General features: G+C 39.3%; 1 protein-coding gene across 2 annotated transcripts in view; it reads right to left on the bottom strand.

Annotated features, from left to right (window-relative positions):
• Ctnna2 (catenin alpha 2) overlaps positions 1–27,237 on the bottom strand; it is a 1,122,097-nt gene that overhangs the window by 745,770 nt on the left and 349,090 nt on the right. For both annotated transcript variants that reach the window (XM_036182154.1, XM_036182155.1), the window contains exon 7: positions 9,467–9,670. In XM_036182154.1, the coding sequence (XP_036038047.1) occupies positions 9,467–9,670 (204 nt within the window). The remainder of the gene's footprint in view (positions 1–9,466; positions 9,671–27,237) is intronic.

The raw sequence follows: 27,237 nt of genomic DNA, 5'->3' as shown, positions 1-27,237 counted from the left end.
CCTCCTGCACACATCACACACTCTTCATCATCACAACTCAAAATCCTGCATTCCATGTATGCCCTTGAAAGTCTGATAATTCTTTGATCCTCCAGCATATTCCTAAATGCTACCTCCACTTTAAAAAAATACTTTATAATCATAATCTAGTAATTTCAGTCATTGTAGGTTTATTCTGTAATTAGTCGTTCGGGTCAGTTTTTATTCATGATAGCTTGCTTGAATTTTTAGTGCTTCTAGAATCTAAACTAGGTTCCTTATAACTTCAGCTCTGGAAATACTTTGAGACAGATTTTTTAAATGGTTTCCTTGCTATTGGCAATTGATGGCTGCTGTGGGAGGAAGTAGCATTCTTCTTTGAGGATGCAGTCTCTGGTAGGTTAACTACACTCCAGTGGATGGCCGGACATTCATTTACATCTGGGCAGTACTATTGGACTTAATGGGATCTTTTTAAAGAGGACATGAAATTAGGAGAAAGAAGTAATAGGTGGAATATATGGGGACTTGGGGGAGGAAATGAGATTTGTATATGATCACATTTCATTGTATACATATGACATTCTCAACCAAAAGAATTAAAATTAACCTGAACTTTTTAAAAGTAAAAATGGAAAAAAATGAAAGAACTTCTGGGCAAAATGGTATTGACTTCTACAAAGTGTTTTGATCCTCTACCACAGAAAGCCTTCAAAAGTAAATGCTATCTATAACTTGACATGTTATAATTATTTGTTGTTGAGCCCTAGAAATAAATGACTTGATGCTTGTGTTAAGTTCTTGAAGGAGGGGTACTTTCTATCATGCCCTTTAACAGATAAGACATATCTGTTCTCATTTTTACTTTTTGGAATTACATTTTATTTTCTTAGATCATACTCAACTGCCATCACCATCTGGGAAACTAGGCTTTCTTCTAAGGTCCTGGATTAGAGTCATCTAGCAGGGTCTCCAAACTTTGTGTCCTATTCTCTGCATGTATGTCCCCACTTACAACCCAAGCATAGGACATGACAATTCCATAGGTCAAAATCGAGCCTATCATTTCCCATTTCATAGCAATCATCTTACAGTCCTGGAAGTCCATCTGTGCATTCAAAAGAATGAAGAGAAATTTCACCTGGCATATTGTTGGTAGAAAGAGAATCAAGAGCCAGGGAAGAAGACAGAAGGAGTTTACCGAAGGTATGAGGAAGAGAAAAAGACAGAAGTGCTTGATCAGACTCTTGTTTCACTGGAAAGAAGTCAACTGTGAATCTCTGGAGTCAGGGTGCCATAAGCTTAGACTGAATTTATCATAGGCAAAGACTGGGCCCTCATTCTTAAGACAAATCTGCTGTCCTTAACTCAAGAGCACTAGTCAGTGAGCACCTCCTTAGCTGTCTATATCAACAGATTCATGACTAGATTTTTATCAACTACTAGCAGATACCAATAAAGAGAAATGCTATAACTTCAATGTCTTGGCCTACCATGGTGTTTGCCAGCCTTCTAAAGAAGATGTCTTGGGATGGCCACTCTGATCCATACAAAATGAACCTAGATTTCAAACAAATAACATTTGTCTGTCAAACTGTTTTAATACCCAAGACCTGTGCCAGAACATGATCTTCTTTTATATATCTGAAGTGTTACTTAGAATATCAGTCTATCTCCATACACCATAGCAAATGGAATAGCTCTGCTTGGCTACCTCTAGAAGCCATCAAGACCACATTTCATCTCCTATTCAACCATGCCTATCTAAGTGACTGATTATAAAACTCTGTGCCTTACTTCTGTATGCAGAGGCCTGAGCCCTATGTATACCAGTTGAGTTCCCCAGGTTTTCCAGAAAGCTATCCATCATAATCTTTTCTAAGGGTTCTTATTACATTCTTCTCTAACCTTATTCATAGTTATGATTGTCCCTCGTAGTGTTCCTTGAGATGGGAACACATAGCCCAGGACATCTATGGCTTGGGGAACAGAAAAAAAAAAAAAAAAAAAAAAACAGATCTGGACTAGATACATCCAAGGAGGCACACTTTTGCAGCTGTTATCTCTTCTCTGGGAAAATCACAATGCCCTTGATAACAGAAAGTTTATTATTTAAAGTTAATAAAACCAAATAAGGTAATCAGAGCCCTTGAAAGAAGACAGAAAATGAGGGACCCTTGACAGTGTGCCTTCTTCCTGCCCCCTTCTTATTCTATTCCCAAGTGCCTCCCAGATAGTGTGAGTTCTGTTTTGTCCATTTTATTGCAGTTTAGGGATTTGTCAATCTGGCCTAAAAGAACTTCATTAAAAGACATTAAGTAGGTTTTGATCCCAGGGTCTCTCCATACTAGGCAAGTACTTTATCAACTAAGCTGCATCCCAGGCAGGCCCTGTGTCCACAAACAATCACAACTACTGGCTCTTGTGCTTGCCCTCCCATAGGAAGAGGATGTGGCAGAGCAATAGTTCCTAGCCAACAATGTTATCTTTTTAGTGGTACTTCCTTTGAAAGAGTTCCATCCTTCTATGGGACCTAACATCAAACCCTGACATTGGGCTTGCCCATAGTTGTATGGGCCCTTTTAGCTGTATACTGATACAGAAGGCACAATGGAAACCTGATTTTTTATATAAAACAAAATAAAATGTATATATTAAAATCAATAATACACAGAAAAGTACATGCAAGGCAATTTCAAGGAGATGCTTTTTTTGTTATGCATTTATTTGTTAGAGATGGGATTTCTTTCTCTGTTCTGCCCAAGTTGCCCTTGAACAGAAAATCCTCATGTCTCAGGCTTCTAAGCTGCAGGCACAGCAGATGCATGCCACTACTGCACCCATCTTTACACACCACAATGTTAATACTAAAGATGAGGCATACATATTACCTTGAGTTCAAGGACAACCTAGGCTCTCAGAGGAATTTAATTTTGTTCATGTACAAATGTTTGATTGCATAAAACTTCCCAGGAGTGAAAAACCTTCTAAACTTCAAGTCTGTTCTCACACCTTTCTTAAATCTTTTCCTTAGTCATGCTTTGCTTTTAAATCATACTATACTGCCCAGATAAATAGGCTTCTGTATTTATCTTTTTCAGCACCCATCTCTATACTCTTCACTATACCCCAAATGAATTGCTTCTAAGTCAGTTATTACACAGTCATATAATAAAATACTATTCAGCCAGGAAGCATATGTTTAGAGAATATTTATTTACATGGAAACTTGTTCACAAAATACTGAAAAGAGAAAATAGAGTACAAAATACCATTTACAAGACAAGCTTATTTTTTAAAAGTCAAGTCATCTTACAAGTTTTTGTGTATTAGCACACATAGACTGCTTCTGAAAGCTTATAAACTTTAGAAAGGCACACACTCAACTTTTACAGTAATTGCATATAGGGAACAGGATGTAATATTTTTATGTATGTTTTATTGTTTACTTTTTATTCTTAACAAATGATTGCACATGCCCACTATGCTACAAAAAGTAAAACAGAATGATAACAATAAAAAAGGCCACGGTTTTCTGAGGTCCTGTGTCCCTGGATCTCACCTCACTTATATGTTATATGACTTTGAGGAAGAAGGTTTTTTGTTGTTGTTTCTACAGATGTGTAAAATTATGTATGTATAGATGACATTTCAAGCAAATTGGAGCTGTCAAGAGGACAAACAAGGAATGTTGAGGGGAAAGAGGGACAAGAAGAGGGAAGATGGGGTACAGGAGGGGTACACTCACATATAAGACATAATTGTATAAAAATGTAGAGCTGAATAAACGAAGCAACAAGATCTTCAGAGGGTGGTCCCTTGCTGGAAGACCTCTATGACTGGAGCAGAGAGAGGGTGGAGCCTTTCCCGAGGAAGTCTATTGCTGGGGAAGAGCTTAGCTTGGCCTCACTCCACCCCCACCCCCTGCTTCCTGTGTGTGCAAGAAATGGGGTCTCTCTCCTTTCTGATTGTCCTGCCTTCCCTACCAAGATGGACTATACCTCTCCTGGAGCTGTTTGCTAAAACAAAACAAAACAACAAAAATCTAAAAGAAACCTTTTTCCTCTAACTTGTTTTTTTGTCTTGAAATGTTTTCACAGCTACTGACATACCCACTTACATTACAGTCTAGTGTGGAGCTAAGGTTGGGACAATGACATCTCAGGCACTTAAAATATATATGTATCGTCTCATTTCAGTGTTTAACTCTGCTCTTTAAGTACCCAACTTTCAGTAGCAGTTTGCAAATTAAGGGCAGGGACCCACTGAGAAGATTCAAAGGAGTTGAAAAAACCATGTTCATATTTCACATGTAATTTTTTTAAAATACAAATAAAAAGTACCCTGCTACAGTTGACAGAGCAGAGACTGTCAAGGCCCTCTTCCCAAAGGGATTTCCACTTCACTGTGAAGATTCTCCTCTCTAATTGTGTGTGTGTGTGTATGTGTGTGTGTGTGTGTGTGTGTGTGTGTGTGTGTGTGTGTCTGTACTACTGTGTTTTGACAGGCACATGTGGAGGTCAGTGGTTGAGTGTGGGATGGATGTCTCCCTCTAGTTTGGATAAATTAAATGGTAGTGATCCCTCAGGATCCAGCTGTTTTCGTCCCTGACTGTGGAAGAGTAATAGGCACGTGTTGGCAAACCTGGCTTGTATGTGGGCACCAAGCATAGCATTCAGGTCCCAATGCTTGTATGGCAAGCACATCACCCACTGAGTAATCTCCCTAGCCCCACACTTAGGTAAAGAAAACATTTCATTAATTAAAAAGTATATATATATATATATATATATATATATAGATAGAGAGAGAGAGAGAGAGAGAGAGAGAGAGAGAGAGAGAGAGAGAGAAAGGGAGTGAGGGGGGGCTGCAAAGATGGCTTGGTGGTTCACAGTGCTTGCTGCTCTTGCAGATCCCAGTTCACTTTTCAGCATTCACTGTGGGTGGCTCACTGACACCTGTAATCTCAACTTTCTTTTGGCCTGTCGGGACATCTGCACTCATGTGCAGATACACACATACGTGTACATATACATACACATAAACAGTAAAGTATTCAGAGCTCTACAGAGAGTGTATGGTTGTAGAATTGAACCAGGTTGCACAGCACACATGGTCCAGGCAATCACATTCCGTATTCTCCCCCAGGCCCATCAGTGAATTGTGTGTGAAGAAGAAAACAGCTCACTGTCTCTCAGTGTTGCACATTCACCGTTTTAGTACCTAGAATAAGGATTAAAGTTTTCTTATGGTTTGGAATTATAGTTTAGTACTTAGGATGCATAATCTATTTTTTTTCAGTCTTCTATAAGAAACAGAAGCAAACTTAGGCATTTTGGTGACAGAATTTTGAAACACAATTTTTCTACTTAACTACCCATTCAAATACAATTTGTCTAGCAAAGTATGCAGGCACTGCCAAGTGAGCTATTTACAAATTGCTACTACATTGGAGTAAATCAAAATTTTTTGTGCAATTGAAATCAAATGAGGATTTCTGACATGTCTGTAAATGTAGTTCATGATGTCCAATGTCTATTTTACATTTATACAGCAGACATATTCTTCTCAGTAACTATGCTATATGGAAATTTTTATTACATTCACAGTCAGAATGTGGGCACTTTACTTTATTGTCGACTGTCTAAGGAGACCAGGCTAACATGGATTCGTTCAGAACCCAGGTTGTCTTGACTTTTTTGATGCCTGAATCAAGGCACTGTCTATTCTCAGATGTCCTCTACTCCCATTAGCATGACAGACGTATCCTGTGTAATGATGCACATGGCTCAGATAAGAGCTTCATCGCCTCACAGATGTCCAGGTATACCAGATACCAAAGCCCTTAGAATTTTGCTTCTTCACCCTCATATGTTCTCTGTCCCCACACCTCTGGAAGATCTTTGATCTGTCATCCTCCATACTCATAGCTCTTTCTCTTTCCTCTTTCTTGGGGCTTTCTGTTTTGAGTTTTGGCTTATCACTATATGAAATAGCTCTTGCTCAAAGCACTCATGCATGTGATGTCCACCATCTTTCCCTGGAGCACAAGCCCTGTGGAAGCCGAGGGCGGGCTTGGCTCTGTTCACTCCAGCATTCCTAATATAATGTCGGTCACAAAAGAGTCATTTGTACATTTGTTGAATGAATATAAGTTTCAATCCATTATAAAATTCTTATCTGTAGAATACCATGTCCCCTCACATTTTATCATGAAGCTCCCTCTTTTTCCTTTCCAGATAAGCCAACTTTAATAGATATTTGAAATTACTTTTAATATTTTTAATGAAGAAAGTTAATGCTCCCAAACTAAGATGTACAAAAGAGCTTCCATTGGAAAATTATTGGTTCCTTATAATTGGGAACATTTTATATGGACAGCACCAATCCCAATTTACATGTTCAGGCCTCACATCTTTTTGAAAAAGAGCTTCTACCAATTAGACCCCACATGTAAATTACAATGACAATCTGTCAAAAGGTGAACAGTGTTAAGGAGCAGTTACCCTTAAGGATATGTCTGAAGCTAAATAGAACAACGTAAGGCCTTGCTAACCAAAGACTTTCCTAGGACCATTCTGAATTCCTTTCCCAATGCTAGCTGCTCTAAGATCCCAGTTTTTGTCTCTGGTGTCATTGCACACTGGGTTTTCTCTTATCAGCTTCTTTTAAATTGCACATTTTTTGCTGCATTTTCAAATCATACATGTGCAAATTCACCAAATCACATACATCTGTGAAAATCTCTAGCAAACAATGATCTCCAAGTGGGCAAATCTCAAACCATGCCCCAAGAAGACCACTTTCCTTCTATCAGTTAGTGCCCAACAGCCCTCTGCTATCTGCATCCATATTCCACACACTTGGGAAGTACAGTGTCTTAGGATTGCTTTTCATGTCAATGGGGTATGAGAAGTTGAATTTTCATCTGGGACTAACCAGGATATTTTTGGAATTCAGAAATGACTGTTTTCCCAAGACTTCAATCTCTAATTATTCGGGTTCATGACCTCTCCATCTTAATGTCATTAACACATTTACACAAAATATGCATGTGATAATTGATGTATTTACTCCCACAGATTACAGAACAGAAAAATAATGTATAGCTGGCTGGGAATAATGGGCTGAGTCAGTGTTTACTGCCACAGACTTTTAACATAAGCCATGATATAACCCTTCTCTTTAAGTTTATATATGCCATATCAAAATCAGCATATTGATTTTGTAGAAGTAGTAATAAAGGCACTTCATAGGAACCATAATGGCATTTTGGCTGCATCAAGCTCTACCCTGAAGTCACTAGTGTGATGTTCAACAGAACAGCACCCAGTTTCAATGTGAACTCAAATGGGATATGCTTTGTTTCAGTCTTTGATGTGAATAAGATTTGTATACTTGGAAATTTGAACATGATGGCCTTCTATGTATTCTTCAACTATATGAGAAACCAGGATTTTAATGAAAGTACAAGCCATTTCTGTATCACCAGATTCTGAGCAAACTACAAGTGACTAGAGTTCAATAAAGTACAAAATGCACTGAACTCTGCTGTTCCATCGGAGCTGACACTGAAAACACACACACACACACACACACACACACACACACACACACACACACACCAATAATAACTCACCTAACTTGATAGTGTCCTACACAACAAATGAAAATCACATATCACATTTTGATTGCCTGTTCTTTTACCATAGCCCACAGCTTCTATTCATGAGAATATACTTTATTCTGATTTATTTATATTAAGACTATAACCATCACTGTTTTTGTAACTCCCACTACCTTCTTTGGTAATAATTGTTCATTGATGGGAATCCTAGTGTTCTGTAATATAAAACTGAATTCAGCAGACATGTCATTAGCTCCATGCTGTTCTGTTAAAAACAATAGCAGGTAGAATTCCAGATCCTGTGAGCATCCCTTTTCCACAAATCTGCTATACAAAAGATTTGCTCAGTGTAGCAGAGCCCTAGGCCTCCAATATCTCTAGCTGTGCCCTACAGAATACCCATGTAGCCAAATTACAGCATGTACTGGTCACTAAGGCTCCTATAGAGAAGTCCTCACAAATGCTTAGGTACCATAGCAGATATCCACATTTTAATCTTTACTGAAAATAGACAAGTCTTCCAAAATTCAAATAATCTGAATGTTCATGGAAAGAAAAGTGATTTTTTTAAATTATATTTCTTTATATATTTGGGGCAGAGCAGAGACACATGTGGAGGTCAGACGACAGCTTTCAGAAATAGTTCTCTACTTCCACCATTTGGATCCTGGAGATCCAATTCAGGTCTTTCAGCTTGGCTGCAAGCGCCTTTAACTGCTGAGTCCTATCATTGGCCCAGGAAACAAATCTGGCAGTTTAGTTTATGGGCTGTTCCCACTGTACTTCCTTTTGCTTTTCAAATGACAGAAAAAGGCTGTTTCTGTCAATGCTGGCTCCGTGCTTGAAGTTTATATTGCTGATTTACTAAGCTGCTGAGTTTACTTAAATGATGAGAGTCATTGGGTACTTGGGGGTGGGGGTGGTACTGTGTCTCAGCATTGCCTGGGAGTATCGCATCATAGTGCAAAGATGCTAGGAGATTTCTTAGCATCACTGTTAGCATACCTCAGTACCATAAAGGCCATTCTGACAACATAGTACATAACAAGCCCTGACTTGATTGACAGCTTTTTCCAACTTGTCCTTGATCCTCTCAAACACAGGAATCCTGTACAGGGGCAAACACTGATAACTCACACATACAAACTCTGGGCACTTATCTAAAGCATTACAGTAAATGAACACAACTATAATTTAGTGCCTTTCAAAGCAAAGAATACAGATTCAATCACCTTGCACACATACACACACCACACATGTAGCAATTTATAAGAAGTGGAGAGAATGGTTGTTGTCTGTGCCATCAACAGTGAGACTCCAGTCACATTTATTTGAAAATTCACTTATACGAATCCCTTCCTGTAGAATAGGTCTAATAAATTTCTCCACCTTTGGGGGCAGCTAGAACTTTTCCACTTTGTTGGACCAGCATGAACACTTTAAAACTTGCTGTGCTTATTTAATGCCTTTCATGGCTGAAGATTAGCATCTATTACTATTCTTAGCCTTGAAAATGTACTTTGTAAAGAACCAGTTGGCACAGCCTTCTTTGTTTCCATCAATCATCCACCTTCACCAACTGAAATCCCACTTAAATCAAATTGCAACCATTGAAATGACCAAGACGACACTACTCAAGTAAACAACAGAGTTTCAGAGATTTTACACTCCACTCAATTCTTCCATCCTGAACAAGTACTTGGAAACAAAATCAGAGCACAGGATTCCCCCAAAGCAGTCCTTTGGTGAAACCTTACTCTCGTCCAGAACACCTGTCCTCATTCTTGCTATGCCTGATTTCATCACAAGAGCATAGAGCACAATCCACTGCAATGAAAGGGCATGGAGCCCAGCACTTACATTATTCATGTACTCGCTTAGCAGGTCCTGGAGTGCCTGCCGCACCGCATTGCACTCAGCCACAATCCTTTCACGGCGGTCATCACGTGTGCAGGAGGAGTCTGCCATGAGGGCAGCTCCACTGATGATGCTCTCCAGTCTCTCCTCCAGCGACGGCCGGAATCTGGCCTCACTGAACGTCATGGGATCCAGGATGATCTTATTCTGAAGGGATCAGAAGAGAGAAGTGAATAGGAGAGAAATCGCTGCCTTAGCGGGCTTTCTGCATGACACTATCTGAAGCCAGGACAAGACAGCCCTCTCCTGAAGATAAACCAGATACTGAGACAAATTCTGAAATATTTTTGAGAAAGTTTTTTTTTTTTCCTCCCCCTAAATGTAATCTACAGATTGAGAACAGTAAGTCTCATCTGAAGAATGTGTTCTTGGTGAATGCTATCATCTGTGGGAAGGTATTTTCAAATAAGATAGTGACATCAGCCAGCTTCATGGCCTTCAAGGAAAGCACAATGTAGCATGCTGAGGAAGAAGACTTGAAAGCTAAGACAGGATTTGTAACCAATTCAACAGTAGGTGTGTACAGAGTTTCAGACCTGTGCCACCTTCTTTACAGAGATTAGTGATGGATTTTCAAAGACCTTCTCTACAGAAAGTCATATTAACATACATACAATTACCATAAAATGTATTTATTCTTGGCCTAGGATAGATTTTTATCTTTTCCTTTTCACTAAAAACCTAAAGAAGTATCAGATTTATGGAAATGTGCCTAGGTAAATCTTGAACTTCTCAAAAAACTATAGCTTTTCCTTAGCACAAGGACAGTGCTATGCTCCATTTGAACACTGATTCCTAAAGTATTTTCCAGGGAACATTTGCCTTAGAGACACAATCTGCCAATGCAAAAATAAGGTTATATGGCCAAAAGTGTTTTGGAAATACTGCCTGGCTCACAGCAAATTATCTGAAATGCTCTGAAGAGTCCTGGATTATCAGAGCCTGTTCAATGCAATAGTTTTAAAACCTACTTGAGCACAGAAAAAGCATCCATGTACAGAGGGGATGAAGAGATGGCACAACAGCTAAGAGTGCATACTGATCTTACAGATGATGAGATTTTGGTTCCCAGCTCCTACATCAAGGGCTCTCAATGCCATCTGTATCTCCAGTTCCAGGGGATCTGACACCTCTGGCCTCCATGGGCACCTAAACTCATGCACACATACCCAAACACAGACATAGAATCCCAAATGAGACAAATTTCTTTTATATATCCACATAATAATTTCTGAGAATCTAAAAGAAACAACTGGGAGCCTGGTGGTGGCGGTGGCGGCGGTGGCGGCGGTGGCGGCGGTGGCGGCGGTGGCGGCGGCGCACGCCCTTAATCCCAGCACTCTGGAGGCAGAGCCAGGGGACTCTCTGTGAGTTCAAGGCCAGCCTGGTCTACAGAGTGAGATCCAGGACAGGCACCAAAGCTACACAGAGAAACCCTGTCTCGAAACAACAACAAAAACAAAACAAACAAACAAACAAAAACAATTGGGTAACACATGGAGGAAGGCTTTGCACTGTCCGCTGATTGAGTGCTCTACCTCTCTCAGCTCAAGGCTGTCATGAGAGCAGTGCAAAAGAACACTGAGCCTGACAAACTCTGCGTAAAAGTTACACCATCCGTTACTTCAGTAATGAAACTATTCATTATTTATAGGTCAGAGGGCAAAGCTTTGAAAAAAAAAATCTCCCTGGAAAAGAAACAATAAATTTACGACCTTCTAATCTGTATACAAGGTATAGATGAGAATGGCTGAGATGAAGCCATTCAGGGGAGAAAGGCATAAAGCACAGTGTGTGTGTGTGTGTGTGTGTGTGTGTGTGTGTGTGTGTGTGTGTGTGTGTGTGTGACTTTGAATGTATGTGTACGCATGTGTGTGTGCATGTGTGAGTGTGTATGTGTGTTCATGTGTGTATGTACACACAGGATAGGGTTCTGCTTGTGTCTCTGAAGGATAGGCACTGCTTGTATATATAGATACTTGTAAACAAGGAATGGTGTAAGTATTGTGTGAGAATGGGAAGGTGTACATACAAGCAGAAGATGCTCTCCTTGTGTGAATGTGCTCAGAAGTATGTATAGGGTACATACTCTCTGTCTCTGCCTCTGTCTCTGTCTCTCTCTGTGTGTGTGTGTGTGTGTGTGTGTGTGTGTGTGTGTGTGTGTGTACACATGCATACATCTTTTTTTTCTGGGTAAGTACAGGCTTCACATACTGGCAGAGATAGGTAAGTATGTATTTAAGTTCAGACAACTGAATAAATCTTACCCAGGCTCTAGAACATGGGGAAAATAATAACAAAAATACAAAAATAAAAACAGAACTAAATGAGTTTAGAGGCTTAAAAGCTTAAGTAAAAGAATCTTTCTATACCTTCAAAATAAATAAATAAACAAACAAACAACAACAAAAAAAAACCTTCAGCTGAGTCCTGAGTGATAAATTCCCAGAGAATGAAAGAGGATAGATACACAACACATTATTTGGAAATGATATAGGAAGGAAAGGAGAGAGGAAGGGAGGGAGGAAGGGAGGGAGGAAGGGAGGGAGGAAGGGAGGGAGGAAGGGAGGGAGGAAAGGAGAGAGGAAGGGAGGGAGGGAGGGAGGCAGTCAGATAGACAAGCAAGCAGGCAGGCAGAGAGGGAGTGAGGATCTAAGTAAGCTATCTTTCCTAAAACACTTCACCATCCTTTATGATCAGCAAATTGTCCCAGAGAGCTAGGAACCCTGTGAACTCCCCCTCTACACAATGCCTCCCCACCCCTGCCCCCTGCTGCTCCCATCCTTCTGTGAGGCTGCCCCCTACCTTCTGGAAAAAGCATTTCCTTGCATCCCCCCCCCCCAATCCTCTCTGCAGGATCCTGTCCCCCTTCCTTCTTCCTAGGCCAATATGCAAAATTCCACCACCACCAAAGAGTGACAGGGCCAGTCCAAGGCTGCTGTCTGTCCATTTAAAGCAAAGACATTCTCCCATGGGAAGATTATATCTATTTCTCATTGTACTTTATAAAACATGTCTGCATTCTGTGGGTCCTTTAGTCCCTTTCCTTGTTTGATTTGCTAGTGCTTCCCAGTATTTTCAGGCTTACTCATATCTCTTATTTTATCTTTTTTAAATTCTCCAACTTAGTTTAATATCTTCCTTTATTGCTTTTTTATTCTGATTTATTAGACTTGCACAGAATTTTTAATTAGTATCTTCCATTTAAAAGTTAGAGTTCTCAGCAGTGTGGTGGCACATGCATTGGATCCAAGAATTGGATGGTAGAGGGAGGCAGCCTGTTCCATTTTTCTTGTCTTAGTGCCCTGGCTAATAGTTCAGGCACCTCTCAAAGTAGAAATAGGAAGAGTGGACACCTATCTTCTTTGTGATGTTAATGGGGATGCTTTGAGGGTTTTTTGTTTGTTTGTTTTTTGTTTACATTTAGTGAGGAGCAATTGGAAATCCATAGGTGCTAGGGGAAGCAGAATAATTCTTTTAGATAGACATGGCTACTGGTAGGCTGCCCACAGTCCAGTAGATGGCCCCACACTCATTCATATGGTCAGTACTACATGGACATAGTGGGTTATTTTTAAAAAGAGGAAATGTTCACAAGTCTTTCTGTATACATGAGGATGGTGATGAGCAGTCACCTTAGTAGTCAGAAGACTCCTTGTGAAAAATACTTAGGAAGAAAACTCTGTACCTCATGTTTATGCTTCTTGACACTGAAAGTTGTTAGAGCCATGCAGAGAACAGCTAAGTCACCTCAAATATATAGAATTTACAAAATGTCCAAAAAAAAAAAGACAATGAAAACCACATTTTGCTAACATGAAGAATGGACAGATTTAATAATTACCTTATCCAGATCAAAATTTTCAGGCACAGGAAAAAGGAAATGGCAGTGGTCAGACCAGCCTGTGGATTCTTTTCTTGTTCCTGATACCCTGTGAAATAAATGTGTCCTGAAACTTTACTGCCTCCACAGTTGGAGGTTGCAAGGAAAGGGATAATGAACTGTGATGTTCTCTCTCATAAACACCAGGCCTCCACCACCTGCTGCCCAGCAGAGCTATTCCAAGAGGAACAAGCAGAAGAAAAGAATAAATGTCAACACGCCCTCACAGTTATTCCATTGTCATTATTTTAAAGATCCCAACCCCAAAATCCCCCACAGAAGAACTTCTTCTTGCTTTGTGTGTAAGGAGCTGGGCAGGCTTTGAGATTCAAGGATCTTCCTTCTTTCTCCCCAGTACACAATTCAAGCCCTTCTGTTCTTTGGTATTTGAAGAAGGTACTTCAGAGATACATGGTGCCTTTGCTTCAGTGAAATTTCACTATTTGAGCATGGCAACAGAAAGACCTAAGCTGAGGTTTAGATATTAGATGCAGGTTTCCTGCTGCTCTGGCCTTTTCAAAGATTGCCTAGGTCATGGCAGTCATAGAGACTGCAGTGAGATCAAGATCTGAGAAAGTATTTGATTGTGTATTGAGTTATTTCCTGACACCAATACAAGCCATAGCAAAATTAATGTATCTAAAGTCTGTCAGCCCCTTTGAAGTATATGACTTATAACCCTCGGGCATCTTCTCCCTGTTTTATTACAATAGTTACAGAAAGACAAAAACAATTTTAAAAGGAAGTTTTATAACATTGAAAACTGAAAGTGAAAGTCCCCCACTGATAATGAGGGTCATCCTAATTCAGGCATGAATGCTTTAAATAGTTCTTTTAAAGACTGAAGTCTGAGATAAAAGCATAAATCAAGCTTGATATAATAAATTAACTGAGGTGTCCAAATCAAAAGCATGTTATTTGCTCAGTTTTAAACATTTTCCCTGTGGTATGTAATAATTAGTATGATACATCTCCATCTTTTGTTATTCTGTGCCAAGCTCCCTCAGTGTGAATTTCCATCTTTACAGGAAAAGTTTCCCTTGACCTAACTGGAATAACATTTGGAATGAAAAATAATGAGAAATCATCTATTTTCTGAAGGTGCAGAAAAACTCTAAATAGCATTTTAGATTTGCCTTAATTTTATAAAATTGCAAATTGCCATATTGATACCATACTCTTTCTTTGAAGGCATATACTTAAAAACAAACTAATTATGGCACTTACCTACTTAAAATATTATTTGTAATTACACAGTTCAGTTTTTAATTGGAAATAAATGACAAAGATAATGACTTGGTAATTAAAAAGTATTTTTAGCCATGTTTAATTCTTTTAAAAGGAGGCATCCACCAATGACCACATTAATTTCACTTTAGAGAAGGAAAGGTGATTTGGGAAAGCAGTTCCTTGTCAGGTTAGGAATAACCTGGCTGAAGGCTTTCAGCTCTGGTCATACTACCTGGACTATGAAATATGATGGAAAATAGTTGTACTTTTTGTAGGCAATCATGGCCATATAGTGGATGACCATGGTATCTTGAGCACATTCTCAAGCTTTGGATAAAGATGGTTTTACAATTAATCCTAGCAGAACAAGACCAACTTAAGCATCCTGTGATTCCATGAACAAGACTGATGGTAACTCAAGTTAGACAAAAATCACAGCATGGAGATAGTGGTGAACAGGAAAGATTGCCTCTACCCAAGGAGCTGGAGATAGATAACTGCCTGGAGAGGGAGAGCTGGTTTCCTCTAAGGGTGTGGCCCCTGAAGGGTTGGCCATGTTTCACTGAATGTCTACACACCCAGGAATCGATGAGCAACACCGACTGTACTTGCTGGGAGAAAGAAAGAGGAGAGGACATAAAAGTTGGGTAGGTGAGGAAGGGGTCTTGGGTCTGAGAGGAGTGTGAGAAACAGATGAATATGATCAAAAGGCAGTGTACAAAATTATGAAAAAAAGACCGATTAAAATCAGCAACAGAAAAGAATCCTAACTTTGAGTCTGTGGGTTGATCACCCAGTGTCCAAATGCACTTAATCAGATCAACTCTTGTGAGCTTAACAAAGAGGAAAGGGTTTGGGTATTTTTTCTGAGAAAGTGGTTACCAGACCTCTTCTCCTTCAACTCTCCACACTATTGACCACTTTTTTTTTTTTTTTTTTTTTTAACTTGGTTTCATACCCAGGTCTCTGTGTTCTTACCACAATTACTGCTCAGTTCCCAAGGTAAATCTCCCTGTGCATCCCTCAAGGGGGGACTCCAGACCTTCTGAAACTCCCATTACTTCCTCACTTCTTCCCCCACCTACCCCAGTAAGCAGACAGACATCAAGGTCTTGCTCTTTATCCTTTGTAGTTTTCTACGAACTCTGAGGGCCCAACCACTCCTACCCCTTGGTCAACACCTGCTTATGAACAAAACAAAGTTCCATGTCCATCTCTGACCCTCTTGACACAACTGTCACTTACAGCCACTAGTCATTACTGAAGGGGTGACCTCCCACCACCTCCAGGGCAGTGTGAAATGTACATGTCATTCTCTGTCCTAACAGCACCCAAGTCCCTGATTTCTGTGAAAGGAAACAAGAACCCATGATGTCAGTTGATTGCCCTGGAGTGCTCACGAGAACCCAGAAACAGTGAGGTAGCCTCAGCTAACATATGAAGGAAGCAGTGCTCAGAAACCACAGGTGCTACCAGAAAGATACATGGTACAAACTAAAGCAGGTGTTTTTGTTTCCCCACATCCCTCACCTTAGGTTTTCTTTTGTCAGAAGACATCAGTGTGATCTAGGGCTAGAATACAAATAGTTTCAGATGTTAAGAACTAGATGTGCTGTGGTCTGAAAAACGCCTATTCCAAACTTCAGATCTTTCCAATCTGGTAAGAAGCAGCCCACTTAAGAAGTGATTAGGACCTTCTGGCCCCCTCACAGGGGACACGGGCTCTATAAAAGAGGCTTCATATGGACTATATTGTTTTTCCTCCCCACTTACTGCTGTGTGGAAATGAAATGCTCCCCTCTCCAGAGGATGTAGTAATGTGGGACCGTCTTGTCAGCAGATGGCAGCTCTCACCACATATGAAAACATGGCAGCGTCTCATTTTAGACATCTTAGCCACCAGAACTATGAAAAGAAACACTTCTGTTGCTTAAAAGTTGCCCCATCTAGGGCATTCTATTGGAGCTGTGCAAGGAGACCAGGACTCAAGTGGCTGACATTGTGAACACTTTGGTCACCTAACATGAAAAGAAGAAGAATAATCATATCTGGACTCCTAAGTTGTTAAGAAAATTAACCATACCCAAAATACAACTAAACACATTGAAAAGATTATGCTGACACATGGCATACAGTAAACAATAAACGTCAGCGATCAAACAGCTTGAAATAGCTCTTTCTTCTCATGCTTCAGATAACTAGGGTCACTTTACATTATACATTAACTTCATAATCAGGGTTTCAGGGTTTCAAATTAGCCTTCTTACTCGTTCAACTACTTGTTTTCTAACACACCATTCTTAAAATCTGTTTATTCTATCTCTGTGTGTGGATGTTTTACATGTGTGTGAGCACATATGCATGAATGCATGTGTGCATGCCTGTGGGGGAGGCACGACGTGTGTGTGTGTGTGTGTGTGTGTGTGTGTGTGTGTGTGTGTGAGAGAGAGAGAGAGAGAGAGAGAGACAGAGAGAGAGAGAGAGAGAGAGAGAGAGAGAGAGAGAGAGACAGAGAGAGAGAGAGAGAGAGAGAGTTCATGTAAGAAATACCACTGAATAGGATGTTTTGTCTTCAATTTAGTATCTCATGCAGTCTGCTGAAATGTTCCCACATAAGCAATTCATTACTTTATGCTGATTAGCTGATTTAGGGTTTGAAAATGAACACAATATGTGCAGACGGATGCAGATGAACAGTTAAATGTGTGCATTTCAGTATGCTCTGGTGTCTTTCTTGGCTCAGTGACCTTCAGATTTAGAGTTAATGAAAAGTAGCCTGTCCTGATGGCAGATGTCATTCTGCTCACAGTGGGAGGGGAGTCTACCTGAGAGAGTCAGGTCCTCCTGTAGGTAAATTTCCACTCTCATAATTTATCTAGAAAGATGGATTACTTTAAATTTTCATAATGTTTGATCCTGACTCACCTAGAAAATGAACTACTTTAAAATTCCATGCATTGTGAACGAAACCCAGAGGCATTGTGCCAGGGTGTGGACATGAGCATAGAGGAGGACTCTATCTGAACAGGTGGGTCTCAGTGCAGCAGTAGTGGCACAGTAACAACAAAATTTTAAGACAATTTGGACACATCTCCTGAAGATTTGAGTCAATTAGTGTCCGCCAATGATGGCCTGACAAGGCCTACTGTCTTTTTGTCTTCAAGCTAAGAATGAATTTTCAAACATTATTTGTTTGTTTAATAATCTCATGTACTTCAAGCTACCTTCAAGCTCATCATGGAGCTTAAAATGACCTTGTGCTTCTGACTGTCTAGCCTCTACCTCCCAGTGCTAGGATTATAGGTATGTGCCATCGTGCCAATACCATTCTATACTGAGATGTAATCCAAGGTTTCCTTCATGATAGGCAAGCAGTCTACCAACTGAGCAGCAGCTCAGACACCCTGAGGTTTATCATTTCAAGTAGGTGAAAACCTTAGGAATGCTGATATATTTCCACCTAAAAGTTTCTCCTTCATCACATCCATAAGCAATTAGAAGATAACCAGCAAGAGGGGGAAATGAAGAAATGCCATAGAGTAATTACCAATTGAATCATTCCTTACTAGATTATCAGTGGCTGGAAAATTTAAGTGTAATACTTGTAAAAACAACTTCTTATCCCAGAAATCCATTACACTCTGCATCTGTGATTGAGAATCTTAAATTATCCACTCAGAAAGAAAGTCAATTTGTATTTCTCAGAAGCAATTGTGACTTAATTGCTGTTATCAACCTAATAAATTATGAGGTGATTTCCACAAACTGGTTATGCACTAAAGTTTCATGTCTGATGAGAGAATAATTGTATCAATATTCTGCAAATATGAAAGGGAAATTAGTTCACTAGCCATGAGGGAAACACATACACCTTAAACATAAACTCATCTATCTTTTTTTGTCTGTTTTTCAAGCAGGCAAATTAAGATGGGAAAGAAAGAGTTTGTATTTCCCATAATAATGTACAATGTGTTAATTACTTATCAAGAAACATCACACAGGTTAGAAATACTCTTTTTGATTAATGAGAATGTCATATTCACTTTTGAACTTCAGAGTTTGATGCAAGTCTGTTTGCAATACTTAAATTATATCGACCCTGCACTATTGGAAAACATATATCCCAAAAGGTTAAGCTGACCAAAATAATAATAATAATAATAATAATAATAATAATAATAATAATAATATATGCCCATTGGAACATACCAGAGTATTCACAAAGGTATGGATGAATACTGTGAAGTAGTTTACAAAGCAATAGTTCAAACAGTTCAGACATTAATATGCATAAACCAAGTAGTCACTAAAATCAAGTTCACATATGTATTTAAGCATTCCTTCATCAGACATTTAATTTCTGAATAAGATGACAGTTGAGATGAAAGTATAGATGAGCCTGAATAACCACTGTTATAACACAAACTTGAAACACATTTTATTTTACTCCTTACATAGCACTGTGTCTACATGGGAGGGTAGTGGTTGAAACAATCAGAAGATAGAAAGATAGCTAATCTGGACTTTTGATTACACTGAGAGATGTATAAGAAATCAGTAGGCAAATCTCTGTGTATATTTAAGAAGGAATTTCCAGAAAGAATTTATGGAGGGCTCAGAGCTAATGAATTGTTTAACCCATTTATGGATTTAAATTTTCAAAAGATTGCTCTAAAGTTGTAGAATCTGTAAGGCAGGGTCTGCCATGCTAGAGCAACTTCAACCCTGATGGTTTCCCTTCTCCCTGTGTACATGATATAAGGGTATCTCCCTCTTCATCAGGAGTGTCAGCATTGAGAGATAAAGACAGTCTTCCCTTAACCTGTTTGCTCAGGAATAGTCCAAAGTGTTTTGTTTGTTTTTTAAAGACTAATATAGAATGAATCCCCAGATAAGTTATTTCGGTAAAACATAAGCTTAGTAATAAGAGAGGGAACTCTGGCTGAGGAAAGGCTGTGATGGGCAATATGTAATATGTGGATTAAAAATGTGACCATACATTTGAAGGATGATAAATGACTAGTTAAGGAAGAATACAGGACAGTGCAGAACTGAGGTTGTGAGATGAGATGTACACAACCTCTACTTCAATGATTTGATGCCACAGAGAAAATCTCAAAATCTAGGCTTGCAAGTTTACCTTGTCACCAGAATCACATTCAGAGGGCAGTGGGTGGCTGGGATGAAAGCAGGACAGCCAGTGAAGAAGTTGGGATGAGCTGGGAGGATTGAGTGAGGGGTTGAATATACAGAGAAAACTGGCTAGAGAAGGTAGCTGGTGAGACTCAGCTTTTTAGATCAACTTGATACATCCTCAAAGATATTTCAATTATCTCTCTCTTGTCCTCTCTCTCTCTCTCTCTCTCTCTCTCTCTCTCTCTCTCTGTGTGTGTGTGTGTGTGTGTGTGTGTGTGTGTGTGTGTGTGTGTATGAAGAAAAGGTATGTTGGACCTAGTAAAGACATTCATTGTAGTTAGAAAAATTTAGAAAGCATGCAATTTCAGATTTTGCACACAGAGGTGAGTACATATTTGGAATTCTGGAAAGAGGTTGGAACTAGAGAACTAGGTGTATTCTATGAGTTGCTCACAATGGGAGCCCTTGAGTGAGAGTCACATGATATAAAGGAAAGAATTCCGGAGAAACCAGTGTTCAAATGACAGGAAAGCAGAACACATTAAATAAAAACACAGTGGTCTACTAGGTAGGAGAAAAACAAGGAAAAGAAGGATGTTTATGAAAGTAAAGGAGGGTGTAGCCTTGGGCAAAGAAATGACTAAAGGGAGAGATGTCACAATGTCGAGTGACCCAGGAAGGAAGCAATCGAACCCTAAGGCAAATGAGCCTGCAATATTGAAGTTTTACAAAATCCAGGGAAAAAAGGTACAATTATTTTCACATAACAACATCAAACATTCATAAGTTGCTTTTCTCACTTTGCCAATAATTTTTATCCTCTCAATTATTTCTTATTCCCCCTGAATGCGTTTCCCTGAAGTAAGAAAGTCTTCTGATTCAAATAAATGACTGGCTCATCTTGCCTCATCTGGTCCCAAATGTTTATAGAGAGCCTATTATATATCAGGTACAATGAGGCATCAGAATACAAAAATACAAAATACAAAATGCATGTTTAAATGGGATGCATTTCAAAGAATATGGACTAAAACTCAGAAAAAAAAAAAAAAAAACCCTCAGGCTTCTGCTGGCCCCTCCCCCCTTTATTTTGCTATTCATGAAAACTCTTTTTGGAAAACTCATGGTTCAAGAGCTGATTGGAAGAGAGAAGCTTTTCTATTTTTAATAAATATGCCATCTAAGAATGTGCAAACCCACTAGATTGCTGGACTGAACCAATGTTATTCTCCTATGTGTATAGCACATGATAGCATGGGCAAATGCTTCTGCTTTCTTCTGGGTCCCTCTTATCCTTTTCCTGTGGCATCAAGAGTTCCTTCTTGGGGGCTCCACAGCTACCAGTCCACGAGGGCTGGGTGGTGGGAGGAGGGGGTCGGTCTGTGGATAGTATGTGGAGTGAGTAGAAAATTTCTTTCTTTCTTTTTTTTTTTTTTTGGAGCTGAGGATTGAACCCAGGGCCTTGTGCTTGCTAGGCAAGCGCTCTACCACTGAGCTAAATCCCCAACCCGAAAATTTCTTAATAAAGAAAAATGAAAAAAAAAACTTAACATTTCCCACTAAGTACAATTGCAATATGGGTGTCAATATGCTTAAAATTATAAAATTTTTGAAAAATTATTTAAACATGATAAATCTTTATTAAGTTTTAACTTATTCGTATGTAAAATTAAATAATATTTAACTATATTGAATACTTTTCTGTTTAATATATTGAAAAAATTAAGTAAAGTCATGAGTAGAATTTAATAATATAAATAATAATTATTAATTTCTATTATTGCAAGTGCTACTGAAAAAAATTCATATGAAACACATAAAAAAAGGGTTCCTTCTTTCTCTGTCCAACTTCCGTTCCCCTTCCACCCTCTTTTGTCATGCCCTTACCCCCATTCTGCTGGGGCAGCTCATGTAAGGCCTGCCTTACAGCTGGACAGGGCTGAACTGTATTGAGTTCAAGTTAGCAGCATTTATCTGGTCATGTCATAGATCTTTATTTCTGGAGTATTCTACTCTAGCCAAGCCATAGTTAATTGTTGATAAAAGTAGCCTTTCCTCACTATAATTTATTACAGGTTGTGCAATGCTTAATTAAATGGAGCAAAAAGACAGATAAGATACAAGGAATTCCAGTACTTAGGCCCCAGCTAATGCCTGCATATAGATACTGGTTTTTATTTATTTCTTATATAGGGTTTAAAAGTAGTTACTAAGTGTGTTAGTTTGAATGTAAGTGGTCCCCATAATCCCATTATCTCAGAGGAAGTGGCACTATTAGGAGATGTGGCTTTGTTGGAGTGGGTACGGCCTTGTTGGAGGAAGTGTGTCACTATGGGGGTGGTGGGCTTTGAGGTTTCATATACTCAGGATACTGCCCAATGTGTATCTCAACTTCCTATTGCCTGCAGGATGTAGGACACTCAGCTATTTCTGCAGCACCATGCCTGTCTGCATTTTTCTATTCTCCCCACCACAATGGACTGAACCTCTGAACTCTAAGCAGCCCCCCTCAACGAAATATTTTTATAAGAGTTTATGAGATCATGATGTCTCTTCACAGCCATAAAAACCCAAATTAAGACAGAAGTTAGTATCAATGGTGGGGTAGTTCTGTGATAGACCTGACCATGGTTTTGTTTGGAGGAATTTGGACTTTGTTATTTGGGGTTTGGGAAACAATGGAATGCTTCAAGCACTGCTTAATGGAGCGTTTGTAGAAGCAGAGAAGACAAGGGTTCCGATAACGATTTGAAATGTTTGGAGCTGGCCCAAGAGGTTTCTGAGAATTTCAGTATGTTGCCTAGAAATCTTTCTTGTGATATTTTGATGAAGAGAATGGCTGCCTTTTGTCCTTGTCCAAAGAGTCTGCCTGAGGCAAAGTGAGACATATCCCTCTCAGCTCCTGCACTACATTGGCCTTCATGGTGCCATGTCCCCCTTCATGATCATAATTGGATTAAACTTCTGAAACCATAAATGAGCCACCCTCAATTAAATGTTTTCTTTATAAGAGTTGTCATGTTCATGTCTTGGTGTCTCTTCACAGCAGTAGAATTCTAAGACACTAAGATATAAATATACAACAGTTATTCTCATGAAAGTATGAACAACTGATATGTTCAAAGATTTACATCTAGTTTTAATTATGTGTATATGCATGTGTCAGTGAGTGGGTTTGTAGGCGTGAGTTCAGTGCCTGTTGAGGCTAGAAGAGTGTGTCAGATCCCCTAGAGCTAGAGTTGCAAGTGGTTCAAAGTGTATGGGGGTGTGGCAGTCATGCTGCAGTGTGCGTTTACAGGTCAGAGGATGATGTATGGAAGTCAGTTCTTTCTTTTCTCCATGTGAATACCAGGATCAAACTCGAGTCTTCAGAGTTGATGGCAAGTGCCTTTACTGACTGAGCCATCTTTCCAGCCTGACATCCACTTTCAAAAAGTACTATGGCTAGCATGTGTGTAGTTTTGTTTTTTCAACCACATCAGCAAGTATTTTTGTTAATTATTAATTATCACAATAAGCCTAGAGGCCACATTAGCCCTGTGACACTTATAAGAAAATGAAATAATAAACAAGGGATTGGGGCCAATGTCATGCAGGTGTGAGAAGGGAATTTAGGAAATTGAGATCCCTCTGGAGAGTCAAGTGCCCTTTGTTCAACAGACTGAGAAGTGAACCTACTGTAGTCGGGATTATGTGTAGACATTTCAGCTCCTGAAACAAGCAGAGCAGAAGAGAGGCAACTGTGTCTGCTTTAGAGAAAGACAACTTTACTGGCAGCATGAGAGAATGGGCTGCAAGAAGACGGAAAGATGAATGATAAGTCACCTGACAGGGTGTCCTAAGACACAGTGACATAGCTCAATCGGCCTTGTAGAACATACATTAGTTTCTTCTGTGCCGTGTGTGAAAACTGACCAATAGGGAGACTGCAATGGAATTATCACTACCATAATTTTCCAGTCATATCTTGGAAATAAGTCTTCTCTCTAAGGCTGCCATAATCACAGCATAGGCTGATGATGACAGACTAATGAGGTGCTTTAATAACAAATGTTAGGAATTTCCATATAAGAGAAAACTTCATTTGTAAGATATATAGCTTTTAACAATTAAAACCAGATATTGAGCCCAATGATTTACACACACATGTGCACATACATAATACACACACACACACACACACACACACACACACACACACACACTCATGCACAACAATCTGTGAAGGGAGCAGGCCCTCCTGCCAGAAAAGTTCCAGTAAATAGCTCTGTTCATCCTGATTTTAACTTAAGGACTGTGCTGATTGATTTTTAACCATCAAATTGGCACAGCCTTGAATCGCCTGGACATTTATCGACATCTGGTTGGCCTGTCAGTGTATCTGTGGGGGACTGTCTTGACTATAAACTGATATAGAAGTGTCTAGTACATAGCAGCAGAAATGAAATTAGAAAAATGATCATTAGTAAAAATGCAAAAAAGGGGGAAAACAAAAGTCAATGAAAAACAGTATGAAACATGTTCATCTACATATATACACACATTATGCACACGTGTGTGTACACACAAACACGCAGGTTAGCATCTTGATTAAGAGTTGTTTCCTTATCTAATTACTGTGGAATCATCTCACAGATGATGCAATAACATAATAAAGATCAGTCTTTGCCTTACATCACTTTCAGGTTATTGTGCTGCCCCAGATTGCAACAATTCTGGTCTGTAGTCAGAAAAGAATCAGAAGTGATAGCAGCATGCGTCCACCTGTCACAAGCTGTCACACCCTGGGTGCTGATGGCAGATCAAGGACATTACCCTTCCTTGTAAATAAATCTCCACTCCTGCAGATCACTACAAATGTCAACTTTCTTCAAGTCTGTGATGATCTTTGTTTTAAAAAATATCTTTGGAAAATGTCTTCCTGCTCAGTGATATTTCTCAGTCTCAATACTGTCTCAAATATAATACTGCAGAAACAGGAACTATAAAGGCTTGGAAATCCTCATGTCACACATTCAAATTAACTAGTAATAAAAAAGAAAAAAAAAAAAAACTTCACAGTGATGTGGTTCGTAAGCATGTTACCTGACGGTGACAAACCTGATCCTGATTTCAAATAAAGATGATTCCACATCTCCATGCCCATCTGGTCAGCTTTTCCACTGAGGGGAAGTATTTTAAGAATCACACTGTGGTTCAAGCCAACAATTGTGAATCAATATGGACCCTCATGTCCCATGTATAAGCATCACTTGGAGTAAGTCATCAAATGTAAGCAAGTACAATTTCTATTTTGATATAGAAATATGACACTCACCTTATGAATTATTTATGCCCTACCCCCAAGTTTATGTTGGGACAAAGGATGTGAAAGTTAGTTTGGGTCTAACTGAAAAAAAAAAAAAAAAAAAGGTTTTATTTCTGTTTTTGAGGCAGGGTTTTATTATGTAAATTGACTTTGTCTCAAGCTAATGGTTCCTCCTAATTCAGCCTCCTGGGTGCTGGAATTATAAACTTACACACAGTGACAAGAAGGCTGTTTAACTCTGTCTCTCAATAATCCACTGTGATTAAAATTTGGTCCGAGGATGGGACAGTTAAAAGGTGGGATGAAACTTCTGGGAGCTTGGTCACTGTGGAAGGTCTTAGAGACTAGAGGCACAAAATTGTTCACATGTGGCCTTGATAATTGTCATGCAACATTGTAATTCTCATGAAAGGATTCTTAATTTAAAAACCAAAACAAAACAAAATTTAAAAACAAAAAAGAAAACAAACCAGCAAGGCTGACCTGCTCTTCTTCCTCCCAATGCCTCCTTCAAGGTGTTATGTGTGTCATAAGTTGATACAGACAAAAAAAAAAAAAAAACAAAAACAAAACAAAACAAAAAAAAACAACAACAACAAAAAAAAACCTTTCAAAGCTGATGCTGAGGGGAAGACAAAGAAAGAACAGAAAATTTTGTCAAGATAACCACCACTATAGTCTTCACTGTCTGGAGAAGTGTGATTAAACTTGTAGGTGATCTCAAGACATTTTTAAAAACTGATGCAAATAATAATTTTCCTGATCTACTAAGATGGGGAAAGTTCCATACATGGGACACGAAGGTCATCTCTGGAACTCATTCTGTGGACAGCACTAGACAGCTCTAGGCAAAATAATCAGGACCTTTGTGAGTTGTTTATGCTTTTACATTTTTGGAGACAGGCCCTGCCGCTAGGCTAGCCTCGAACCCCCTATGTAGGGAAGGATGACCTCAAACCTTTGATCTTCCTGTCTCTATTTCTCAGTGACTGGGTTGCAGGCATCTACTGTCAAGCCTAGTTTTAGGCAGTACTGAGGACTGAACCCCAGGGCTTCATGCATAGCAGGCAGGCACTCTACTGACTGAGTATTTTTCCAGTCTTGCTAAGAGCCTCCCTGAAGCTTCATGTGTACAAAAGATATTTTATTTTACCTACATGGCATCATGACTTGCTTGTTTTGAGTATCTTCAGAGAGTTATACACATTATGAGGTGGTATCTCTCTGTGCCATTCTCTCACCATACTACTGAAATTGCATAGTAGATGGAGAAACAAGATCATGAATGGGAAGACGCAGAGCAGGACTAAAAAACAAACATTTCTGTTTGTTCTGTACTGTGCTCTGCTCTCTAGCGCTTGCTAGTATGACCAGGGTAGTCACAGTGGCCTACATTAGAGAGTTATGTTCCCAGTAAGGGGGTGAACCTACTATTTATGTGTGGACCTGGGCAGGGGGAAGTGTTTTTCTACAGCTTTAGGTCAATGACTGATGAATTAACAAAAAATTTAGGAAATCAGAAATTTTGGAGAAATGAAGGGAATTGATAATCAGTAATAAAGTTTCCCTAATTCATTACTGAAAAACAAGTGTAAGAAGCATCTAAATGAATTTGATTGAAAGGAAATCGAAATACTAAGTTTTAGAAACAAGTAGGATGAAAGGATGCTGTGTGTGTATATGTGTGCTGTGCCACTGAGCTAAATTAAATTTTAAAAGATGTAAATAACTACTTAACACAGCTACAAAATATTACTAGGATAGTACACCTATCCCATAGGAAGAGCATACAAAGGTTGATCACTGGAATGCTCATCGAAGCTTAACACTGTTGGAAATGGAGAGATGGGCCACCAGATGTCAGGAGTTTGAACATCAGCACTCATTGTGGGTACCTCACAATTGCCTGTAATTCCAGGGGATCTTATGCCCCTTACTGACTTCTGTGTGCTCAGGATGCACATACAAGCAGGCACACACATACATGTAAGTAAAAGTAAGTTTAAAAGAAATTAAAAGATCAGCACTAATAATGTAAGAGATCACATGAGAAGCCCAAGTGTGAATGATTGAGCTATTTAAATAGACCACATGCTTTCCCACATTCACTTCATTAGGTAAAAGCTCTCATGTGGTTCCCAGTACTGAAATGCAACT

This window comes from Onychomys torridus, chromosome 3 (genome assembly GCF_903995425.1).
Source record: "Onychomys torridus chromosome 3, mOncTor1.1, whole genome shotgun sequence".
NCBI lineage: Eukaryota > Metazoa > Chordata > Mammalia > Rodentia > Cricetidae > Onychomys > Onychomys torridus.
This window is presented reverse-complemented; position numbering and strand designations above follow the sequence as displayed.